This window comes from Aquarana catesbeiana, linkage group LG01, assembly GCF_042186555.1.
Source record: "Aquarana catesbeiana isolate 2022-GZ linkage group LG01, ASM4218655v1, whole genome shotgun sequence".
Classification (NCBI taxonomy): Eukaryota; Metazoa; Chordata; class Amphibia; order Anura; family Ranidae; genus Aquarana; species Aquarana catesbeiana.
In genome coordinates, this window is record NC_133324.1 from 170419991 (window position 1) to 170432328 (window position 12338).

A 12338-nucleotide genomic window follows, 5' to 3' on the forward strand; every position below is an offset into this window, starting at 1 on the left:
TCCTTTTTAGTTACACAAATTATTGGTGCCGTAAAACACTTGCATTGATGCACGACCCAACCACAGTGTTACATCATAGTGTATTGCTTTGTGGTGCAATCCCCCAAAAAAGTGCAGTTTCTTGCATGCTGAGGTTTATTGACTGCCTTAAAGCAGACTTCCACCCAAAAGTGGAACTTCCGCTTTAAGGCTTCCTGACCCCTTGACATTCCACATTTGGCATGTCATTTCTTTTTTTGGGAGGGGGGAGTGGGTACATATTTATAACAGGTACCCAGTTCCCTCTTCCGCTCTGGCCATCTAGGCGGCCCCTCTCTCCCTGCAATCTTCTGGGACAGGTCGCAGGTCCCAGAAGATTGCTCGGCCATCCAGGACACGCAGCGCGACTCGTGCATGCGCAGTGTGCACCCGGCTGTGAAGCCACAAGCTGTCACAGCCAGGTGCCCTTAGTAGTGATGCTGGCGCCATGGAGAGGCAGGGGAGAGGACCGAGGCCGCATCGCTGGACCGTCGGACAGGTCAGTGTGTGTTTATTAAAAGTCAGCAGCTACAATTTTTGTAGCTGCTGACTTTTAATAAAAACACAGACACGACTGGAACTCCGCTTTAAGGTAAACCGCGATAATGCATGACATTACATGTGTAAATGCACCGCACAGGTCTGAAGCTGGCCTACCGCAGACTTCACCATGGAATACCGGGAAGCTGTGGCTTTAACACACAAAGGTAAAGGATTGACTACATTCTCATGAATGTGGTCTGTCCACCACATGCTTTGCAAACCACAGCTGTTTAGAGTATTTTGTTTAATATCAAGAAGATAAATGAATCCTCTACAATTTGTCAAATATTTACTTTCCACAGCCAAAAAAACCTGGGTTTTAAAGAATGCTGTTCTGGAAACAAGTAAAAAAACATCACCCGAGACAATTTTTTAACTGTACATCTTTATTTGGACATCAACTTATCTGTCCATGAAAAAAGAAAGTTTCAGAACAATGTAATAAAAACATTACACCTTTTATCAAAAAACAAAATGTGAAATCTAAAAAATCATGTGGCCACCATTCTTTACTAGACAAAAAATGATACTGCACTGAGAAACTGAGATCCTTTATCTGGCATCAACAATGAATCTCTCTTCTAAACCCCAGGCACAATAAAAAACAGATTATTCCAAAAAAAACATTTTTTAAAGCATTTAGTGAAAGTACCTGAATATATATACTGTGTGTATATATATAATATATATATATATATATATATATATATATATATATATATATATATATATATAATATATATATATATATATATATATATATATATATATATATATATATATATATATATATATATACGCACACACATATATATATATATATATATATATATATATATATATACATATATATATATATATATATATATATATATATATATATATATACATATATATATATATATATATATACATATATATGTATATATATATATATATATATATTGCGTATGTAAAACGATTCTATTATCTTACTCTGCAGCTATGGAGAACGACTGTTATTAATTACAGATAGCAGCCGAACACCTATCTATAATCCAAACTAGGAGAATAGAGGTACTTTACAATTATTAAAAAGGTGCAGCACTATGCACTCCAAATAAATAAGACATTTATGGAAATAAAATAAATAAATAAATATAAAACCTTTGTGTTATAATTTCATACCTTGTGCTGATAAGTAAATACATAATTAGATATTTCTGCTGATTGTAAACATTCATGTACAAACCTTTTGCTGCTTCAAATATACAGTTAAACAAAGTGCTCCCAAAAGGGTGTCCATTTACTGTCTTATTGTATTTTTAAACATTCAAGTCTTCCTTGCCAATTTGTAGTGATTCACAATTTAATGTGCTTCAAAAAAACTCCAGTGACCGTGGTGACTAGTGCCCATTAACCTTGTGAAAAACTCACTCACCTGAGTTATTGAGACCTCTTATATGATAAGGTCTCAAATCGCTTTTCCTACATACCTTGCTGCTCTTTATAATCTCCTCCTTTCTCCTCTCTCCTCCAGTCTACTCTTTTTGAGCCGGTTTCCACCACTCTCCATGCCACCAAAGAACAAATATGGGGGAACCCATATATAGTGTAATACAATTTTTCATTAAGATTAAAACCACAACAATCCAGATTGTGTACTTACATTGAGTGCCACTGCCCCTATCCAACATGGGCATGTGCTCCAGACTCCGAAAGTGACACCACAGATGTAGCTCTGCCCAACCATTTTGTCTACTGGATGTTCTTAGGAATGGGTCATTGAGGACATTCTATAGATGAAACGTGTTGGGTGGTGCTACGTCCTTGAGTAAAACGTTTGCACATGAATATTTACTATCAGCACATATATTGTAAAGCACATTTTGAGTATGTTATGAGGAGAAATATGTATTTAGTTATTTACTTATCAGCACAAGGTATGAAAATATAACACAAAGGTTTTATATTTTTTTTATTTCTATTACTTCATATTTATTTAGAGCACATAGTGCTGGACCTTTTCAAATAATTTTATATACATTATACTGTATAAATCTTCATAGCTTCAAACTAGGAAAGGCAGAAGTAGCACAAGGAACATAAGAGGCCCATAATAACATGATGACAGGAGGAGAGAGCGAAGTGACACACGAGTGGGCTCATCAGTGTACTTTACCTCCTTTCACTCACTGTCTAATCACAGACTGGAAAAGGTACAAAATCAGACTGAATTTACTGGGTTGGCTCCCAAGAACGAGTGGTGATGGTATGAGAAGTCACTGTGGACTCTGTTTCCTCGTCTCGTCAGGCTGTGTCTGCTGTAGGGCATGCGCACGGTCCAGCCGGCACTGTGTGACGTCACTCGCAGCCAGAGAGGAAGGGCAAAGTGAGTGAGATATCTCCTCTTAGGCTAACAAAAAACGGTTGCCAAGTCTACAGGTTTTTGAGGCATGGCCTCCTTCAGGTCAGGGGCATGACCTGAAGGAGGAGGCCATGCCCTTGAAACATGTAGTCTTGGCAACCGTGTTTTGTTAGCTAAAGAGGAGACATTTCACCTTGTCCTTTCTCTCTGGCCGCGAGTAACGTCACGCAGCACCGGCTGGACCGTGCGCATGCCCTACAGCAGACACAGCCTGACGAGACGAGTCCACAGTGACTTCTCATACCATCACCACTCGTTCTTGGGAGCCAACCCAGTTATACAGGCCAGGAAGGGAGACATACATCCTGCTGTACATGCGATCTAAGTCCCATGTTTGTGAGTGCAATCCTCTATTGTTTGATTTCGCATTTGTATCATTAAAATTGAATTACACTAGGGCAGCCGTGCGCTCTCTTTTTCTTGTATATTTCAGAAAAAAAAGTTTTACTATCCAAAGTTAACCACTTGCCAACCAGCCCCCGTCATTATACTGCGGCAGGTCGGCACGTTCCAGCAAGCTGTTGTAGCTATACGTCGGCTCCTTTAAGCGGGATAGCAGGCACGCGCCCACTGCACTGCGGGGTGCCGATGCTCATGACCGGTCACGATGATTGCCGGCCATGAGCAATCGCGGGCATGAGAGGCAGAACAGGGACGTATGTGTGTAAACACACAAATCCCTGTTCTGTTCTGAGAGGAGATGCAGATCGTGAGTTTCTAATAGCTAGAAACAACAATCTGTCATCTCCTATAGTCAGTCCCCTCCCCCTACAGTTAGAACACACAGTCAGGGAACACAGTTAACCCCTTGATCGCTCCCTAGTGTTAACCCCTTGATCGCCCCCCAGTGTTTTCCTGCCAGTGACATTTATACCGTAATCAGTGCATTTTTATAGCACTGATCGCTGTATAATTGTCAATTGACCCAAAAATGTGTCAAAAGTGTCCGATGTGTCTGCCATAATGTCGCAGTCTCGATAAAAATCGCAGATCGTGGCCATTACTAATAATAAAAAAAAAATAATAATAAAAATGCCATAAACCTATCCCCTATTTTGTAGACGCTATAACTTTTGCGCAAACCAATCAATATATGCTTATTGTGATTTTTATTACCAAAAATATGTAGAAGAATACATATCGGCCAAACTGAGAAAAAAATGTGATTTTTTTTTTTTTTTTTTTTTTTTAAATTGGGGATATTTATTATAGCAAAAAGTTCAAAATTTTGTGTTTTTTTTTTTTTTTAAATGTCACTCTTTTTTTGTTTATAGCGCAAAAAATAAAAACCGCAGGGATGATCAAATACCACCAAAAGAAAGATCTATTTGTTGGAAAAAAGGACGTCAAACGTTATTTGGGTACAGCGTCGTGCAATTGTCAGTTAAAGCGACGCAGTGGCAAATCGCAAAAAATGCTCTGGTCATTGAGCAGCCAAATCTTTCGGGGCTGAAGTGGTTAAAGTGCAGAAGATTTAATAGATGAAAAGTTGAAAAAGTGACTGAACGTCCACTTTCAGCCATACACAGTTTCAAATCTCGGCAGGTTGAGCAGGGATGTATGAGCAGGCTGATTGATCAACTTGGGTATAACCAGCCTGTCGGATTTTTCAAGTGATTATGGCCAGTGGCTATAGCCGTTAGCCATAATCACTGTGTGTTCTCCTGGCAGGGATGGCTCCCTTCGCCCATCCCCACCGGGAGAATGAGCTCCGCGGGAATATTTCCCCATCACCACTGACTGTGTTGATGGGGGAATCAAGTGATTTTTTTTTCCTGCAATCTATGGTTGCAGGATAGAAAATTGCACCGTCTATGGCTGGCTTTTTTTTTAAATGAATGAATATGGCTGGCTTTAGATTTGTTGTTTTCCATCAGTGTATGTAGCTGTTTGCCTGGAGTTTAGTTTTGAAGAGTAGGGCTAAGCATGCAGAAAAAAAGACTGGATTAAATACCATAGATTTGATATCTTCACTTTAACATAATTTTATTTAATAATAATCTTAAAATTCTTTTCATATGGGATAATAAAGTGATTATTTTTCCTAAAGAAAAGAAGGCTTGCTTTCCAAAATATTTCTTAAAAGGGACCATGGAGGCTGCCACCTGAGGTGTTTGCTGTCAGTTTATTAACTGTGAATAAGCATTCAGGTTTTCTTAGAATTTTCTCTGACTTACCCGTTCAGTGTACTTGTTCTTGGTCACTCTAAAAGTCAGAAAAAGTAATGAATCAGCATACTCCAAGCTGACACGTTTCATACTCCTATTCAAAAAATAAGAAGAGTTGTTGGATTCCAGAGTATGTGATTCAATTCCTTTTCTGACTGATTTGCCTGAGTTCAATAAGCCCCATGAGCACCCAGGAGTTTGGAGGCATGCATTGTATACAACACACAGATGTGCGTTGAATGTACAAGATTATTTTGCAAAAGTATAGAGTGAAGATCGGTGATGATCTTCAAGACAGGTAAGAAGCAACAGTGCCCTATTTTGCAGGCACTGCTTTATTTATTTAATTTTTATTTAAAGCAACATGGTCACTTGAAATCACTTGAGTGCATTTTTTTTAAGTAAAAACACACAGTGAACTATAGAAAAGTACACACTACTACAAAACTTTTATCTATTAACATCTATAGACATATGTACACAACTAAGTACTGGCACAACCGGAGCCCATAAGTGTACCTTTACTCTGTTTAAGATTGAATATGGATATTAAATCATCACAGGTGTAGCCCAATTACATCATCATATTGCAGGGAATGCTCCTTCATCATTCAGTTTCATCACTGGGATTGAAAGATTGAGACCATATCCCGAGCAGGGAGCCTATCCAGGGGAGACATACAAATGAACAGGACTTCTCACAACAACTACCATGCTTGATCGTTTGAAAGAGGACCTGTAATGTAGAATCTGTGATCAAAAAAGCAAGCAGAAGGCAAAGGACTAGTTAAGAGTAAAGTCTGTAGGATCCTTGCAGCTGATCTTTTACCCATTCCTGACTTACCATGATTCGTCTCGCACTGGGAGAGATTTACTAAAACTGGTGCACACAGAATGTGGTACAGCTGTGCACGGTAGCCAGTCAGCTTCTGAATTCAGGTTTCTGTCCAGAACTGCACCAGATTTTGCACACTTCAGCTTTATAAAATTACCTCCTTTGCGTCTTTTTAAGGAGGTGTCAAAAAGTAGACATGCGCTGAACATGCATAACGTACATGAAACATAAAAGGCCATGTAAAAAAAAATGCAATAAAACACATGTAAAGTATGCTAATGGTTACAATGCACAAGTGCAACTGCAACTTTCCATCCAGAATTATGTAGAGGTCAGGAGTAGTCAGGACATTTGAAAGGGACAACAGTTTTACAGAAAACCTTGAAACACGCATTTTTAAAGAAATGCCTACAACAATTTTTATGATGTACAATTTGGGTGGTCTTATGAACAAGAATTTATAAGCCGTGTTTCCATCCACTGTTCTCTGTATCTTACTTCAAAGCAGCCGTTCTGTTAGTGATAACCATTTAAAGTAAAGTTCAGATGATCAACATGTGTAGGTGAAGTAATGCAATCATTGTAGATATGACTCAGAGCTAAGCTCAAAATTTCTTTCTTCTCTTTGTAAAACCGCAGCTCTCTGCCAGCTTTTCTGGACTCCTCCAGCTCTCGAAGAGCAAGCTGAAGCTCCTGAGATATGATTCCCGGTGTCTCTTCTTCCTTCATGATCCAGTCCAATGCCATGTGGCTTCTCATCCGTTCATCTAATGTGTACTGGGAATAGTAGGCAATAACCTCCTGTTTTATAAAAACAAAATTGGTTACTTAAACACTGTGCTGGGTTGTTATAAATATGTAAACAGGGTATGCAATCACAATTTACTGAGGTTTTTCCTTGGCCTTTTCCAGTGTACTTTGCAAGAGCTCCTATGTAACATTCTCATTCACTTCCAACAAAAGCAGCGATCTCATCATGTATAGAATAAATGTCTCTGATCTCCAAGTAAAATTTAAAATGGAACTCCAAAGAAAACTTTGTAGGGACCTTTTTATTTCTATTTCCCTATCCGGAAGATTATCTTTCCCCTCTTGTTTGAAAGACAAGTAAGGACATGAAACTTTCCCTAAAGGGAGGGAAAATTCCACCATTAACAGTTGGTTCTGAAACAAATGTCACCTTTGGAAGATATTTTCTTTACTCCTGGTCTGATAACAACCATAGCATTTTGGATTTCTCAGCCCTTTCTGTGCTGGTACCAATGGTCAACCCTCCCTGACTATTTAAAACTACTTTAGTAAAGAGTAAAAATGGTATACTGCTCAAGGTGACAGTCCTAAGGTTACACCTCCCCTGCACATGAAATGGTACCGGCTCTGCATGCAGCAAACGTGTGAGCGAAAGGATATGGACAGCTGTACTCCAATATAATCACCATTTTTGAATAAAAAGACAGTCCATACAGCAAATAGAGGTGAGGGGATCAGATATAACTAACGCGTTTCACACCCTTACTGGTGCTTAGTCATAGCTAGACTAAGCACCAGTAAGGGTGTGAAACACGTTAGTTATAACTGATCCCTTTACCTCCATTTGCTGTATGGGCTGTCTTTTTATTCAACAAAGGTGATAATATTGGAGTGCGGCTGTCCAGATCCTTTCGCTCGTACTTTAGTAATGACATGACCCTGATATCAGCATATATTACAAGAAAAATTAATTGCACATAAAGTGACAGCTGTATCAGGTTTAGTTAACCTGGATGGACTTGTGTCTTTTTTCAACCTGACTAACTATGTAACTATGTAACAGTGCTGAGTCTCGGAGGATAGGCCGAACAGTTGACTAAAAGAGTAGGTTAAGCTGTAAATATGCAGCAAACAATACAGGCATTAAAAATGCACAAGCTGTGCAGGGACTCCAACAATAAGGATACGTCTAAATAGCACTTCAATCTAAAGCTTTTTATTAAGCTTTGTGCAGTAAGCAAAATTATGTGTGGTTGGATTGGTGCCTCTGCTGAGAGCGCTGCCATCCTAAGCCACAGTTAATATTAGCTATACAGAGATCTAACCCTGAAATATAACTCTAATACAGTGGTCGCCAAATTGTAGCCTTGTGGCCAGATGTGGCCCTTTGCTTGTGTTTATCTGGCTCTTGGGGCACTATGCCACCAACTGACACCAATGATGGGGCGCCATTTCCCCTACTGACACCATCAATGGGACACTATTCTTCTCATAGATATGAACAATGGAGCATTATTCCTCCCATTAAAACCAATGATGGGGCACTGATGCCAGGGCATTTTCTACTCCCACTGCCCATAGTTCGGCCCCCCTAAAGCCTGAAGGATAGTAAACTGGCCCTTTGATTAGAAAGTTTGGAGACCCCTGCTCTAATATATAGATAAAAGGTGAGCTACATATCTCCAAAATGTCAGTTTTTCAATAAAGTATCATTTTATTTCACCTGAACAAGTCTTGAAAGTGTCTTATTGTTGGGCTATACGAAGGTATTTTTCTAGCAGTCCCAGAATGTTGCATATTACTGGTGGTTTACAGACATCTAGAGCTAGCATCACAAAGTTTCAACATTGCTGTATTGTATGTCTCAAAGAAAGTGGCAAATTGAATGCATGTTGATGAGCAGCAGCATGCTACTTTAATGGAATGGTAAATTTAGAAATAATTGAATCAATATCAGAAGAGGGATCAGGTTCCAGATTGGAAACCCTGCAATCTAATAGGATACAACAACTGGTCTAGATCTTGTGCCAAAGCAGTAAGCACTTCATGTAGTGCAGTGATTCTTTTTTTCTTTCTTTTTTTTTTCTGTGTTCGATGTGTGCTTGAAATGCCTGCTTTTCATTGCCCTGCACTCTTTTGGACACAGCATGTCCCATTGAAGTCTGTTGGAACTGCAGGCAAAGCAAGTCAAATGCAGCCTTATCCTTTCAAATACATCCAGCTGCATTCAAATGGCAAGGGATGAGTTTGACAACCATCAACATGAGCTCTTATCATTATTTCTGTATATTTACAAAAATATCTGCAATTATTCTATATACTAAAAAGCAACAGTATTCATATGCAATAAACTTTCTATAGTTGTATGCAGAACATTCTAAAATCCCACAATTTTCTTGGCCATATTCATCAGCTTTGAGGTATCTTTTGCTTGGAAACTACCTTGCACATTTTATCTTTGCTTTATATTCATTATTCTTTATTCGGTTTTGGGAAGATTATCTATTCGCTTTCTTTGGCTACTCTATGAACACGTTAATTATTGGTTACAACATATATATAGGTGAATTCTGTTTAGTTAAAACTGGCAATATGACAATACTGTTAGAGCAGACTATTAGACTTCTGAAACATCTGCATTCTTAATTTGGTCTTTCATGTTCAAATAATAAACAAAGCGCACAGTGAATATATTTTTAGTTACAGATCTAACTGTAGAAAATTGAGACCGTGCCGTCTCCAACACATGGTTTGTGTAGGGCATTCTTCCGCAGCACACATGGAATTTATTTCAGATTTTCAAATAGATCCAAAACAATGGTGATTCAGTGACTGAAACACAGGATATGCTGCAAAGGTTTATTTTATAAATCCAGGACAAGAATAAAATAGCATGCTGAAGTTTCCTTAATTAATTAAGAATGCATGTTCTCAGTTCAATAAATGGTGGCAAGGCTTTGGAGCCAACATCACACACATAAAACACTGTATAAGATAATGTGATGCTGAGCACACATGTCAAAACAACAGCCCAAAGTAAATGAAGCCTATTCAGTTCCTCCATTCTTAGTTGGTATACTGTAATCTTAAAGCTATAGATAAACGTAGAGTGCACATTAGACTTAATTTGTAAATAACAAAACTGGCACAGAGGATTATAAGTTATAGACATATTAATTGCAGTCAATTAGGGGAATGACTATGATGGGTTGAATTGTGTAAAAATCTTAAACATTTCATTCCTTTCCTACAAAGTCTGAGTAATAATGATCTTTAGATATTGGGGTAATGATCATTTGGAGTAGATGCCCAGAAAGTATTGACAGGACAATGCTATTGTGGTATGCTGAGCAGAGAGTTTTAAGCCCAACTCAAGCCAAGGATTGTTACTTTTGGATAGAACAGGGAAAGGATTGTTTCTGTGTTCTTATTGGGTAGATTTCTCACATTTTCAGTCAGAACAGAAAATAAATGGCATCTCCCACAATGGATACTCATATGTCTACTCACGGAACTCTCCTTAAACATTGGATCTCACCTCAAACCCACTCCATTATGGAAGTAAAGAGGGAGCTGAAACTATTGTTTTATAAGGAGCAGCTAGAGGTATAGTCCCACAAAACAGGCTCGAAAAACACTTCACCCAATGATAGCAGGCATTCATACATGCAACCTTCATCGACTCATGAGAAAATATCCCTACGATCCTTACCTTTATGAGATATGGCACTCTAACTACCACAAACCCTTCACCTGTAACCAAGTTAAACAATGGCCTCCAAAGAGTGACAACCACAAACCTTCTGCAGCCCCTCCCTGATATAAACGAAAAGCAGAATCCAAGCTGACTCACAGTCAATCCAAAGGTTTTTTGTAATTGTTTTTGTAGCCATATATGTTTTTTCTAGACTTTGTACTAGTTATCATTTAGGACATTGACCCTGGTTTCCCTCCCCCTTCGAATTCTGGAGGGGAGACCAACATAGAGGTCTCACTTCTTCATCCAAGCCTAGGTCTAGATACTGTATATAGCTTGTTTGAAGCTTTTCCCTTCTCCTGTGATATCCAGTCTCCAGAACAGGAATGTCATTCTGATCTTCTTCCTCTTCTTCTTCTTCTACTTCTCCCCGCCCTCTCCCATTTCACTTGAATCCACTGGTATAGCTGAATTGTAAAGTGTGACATCTCTGCTCTTTAACTAATCCCGCACAGTTTGAAATGTCCAAATTCCATGTATTTGCTATATCTGTATTACCTATACGGTTTTTCCTTCCTAAAACCAAATAAAACATGTTTTTAAAAAAATATATAGTAAAAAAAATCCCTCCAATGAGAACAGAAACAAAAACACATTTTTACTAGAGTAGGGTAGCGGAGGGTTAGAGCTTAGTTAGTATCTTTAGTGTTTTGCCTTTCTGTCCTGGAGACAATCACCCTGACGATTTTGACGATACAACCTTACAGGAAAAGGTAGTATGGAAAATGTCCACAATGATGAAGATCACTGACAGAAATAGAAAGACAGAAGAAGAGATAGAAAGCTGACATACGTTTTTACTCTTTCCCACTCTATCCAAAAATGTTCCTTCCACAAAGAGTACAGATAGCTAAAATATGTTAATCTTGACTTTTCCTGTAAAAGTCAAACTTGTCCCTGTTCTCTTTTACCTTCAGAGCCCCTCCAACAGAACCTTTAAAGTGGTTGTAGAGGCTGAAGGTTTTTTACCTTCATGCATTCTCTGCATGAAGGTAAAAAAATCATCTGTGTGCTGCTCCCCCCCGCAGCCCCCCTAATACTCCCCTGAGCCCCCCCTCTCGGTCCAGCAATGAGCACGAGAGCCTTGTCTGCCCCAGGACTCCCTCTCCTCATTGGCTGAGACAGCAGTGGGGCACTAGGGGTTCCTCCTACTGTCCAAAAATATAGAGATTCACTACATAAAGCTAATTCTAGAAGAATTCAGGGATGGGAGGGCATATGTTATTCTTTATTCGTTAAGGGGTCCCAGATTTCAAAAACGTATGCTGAGGGTCCTGAAGAATACTGGACACCTTGTTGAAAAGCATCACATTCATGCACTCTTTTACTGCCTGCGGGTTAACCCCAGTTTTTTTTCTTAGCTCGGGCTACGGTTTGTTTAGCTGCTAAGAAAAGGTAGGTGGCCAATTTCTGCTGGAAGGCTATGAGCCCAAAAATGGGGTGATGCAAGAGGGGTAATCTTGGGACTCTCCAAACAGTGACATGAAAGAAAGTTTAGAAGGCTGCCAAAAATTCTTGGCCAAAAACAGAGAAATTTCAAGCATGACCACCAAGTATGTAGAACTAAAGCACCTGTCACTGTAGGATGGAACTACATTTATGATGAATGAAAGGGCCCAATACTATCCCAAGAGCACCTTATAGACCAATTCTAATGCCCCGTACACACGGTCAGATTTTCCGATGGAAAATGTCCGATCGGAGCGTGTTGTCGGAAATTCCGACCGTGTGTGGGCTCCATCGGACATTTTCCATTGGATTTTCCGACACACAAAGTTGGAGAGCAGGAGATAAAATTTTCCGACAACAAAATCCGATCGCGTCAATTCCGACCGTGTGTGGCCCGTTCCGACGCACAAA

The 12338-nt window shown here is 39.2% G+C and overlaps 1 protein-coding gene across 1 annotated transcript in view; it reads right to left on the reverse strand.

Moving 5' to 3' along the window:
* Positions 1–1602: 1602 nt before the first annotated feature.
* The window catches only part of LIX1 (limb and CNS expressed 1), a 265464-nt gene continuing 254728 nt past the window's right edge, over positions 1603–12338 (reverse strand). The window contains exon 6 of the mRNA XM_073624559.1: positions 1603–6772. Coding sequence (XP_073480660.1) covers positions 6488–6772 — 285 coding nt within the window. The 3' untranslated portion in view covers positions 1603–6487. The remainder of the gene's footprint in view (positions 6773–12338) is intronic.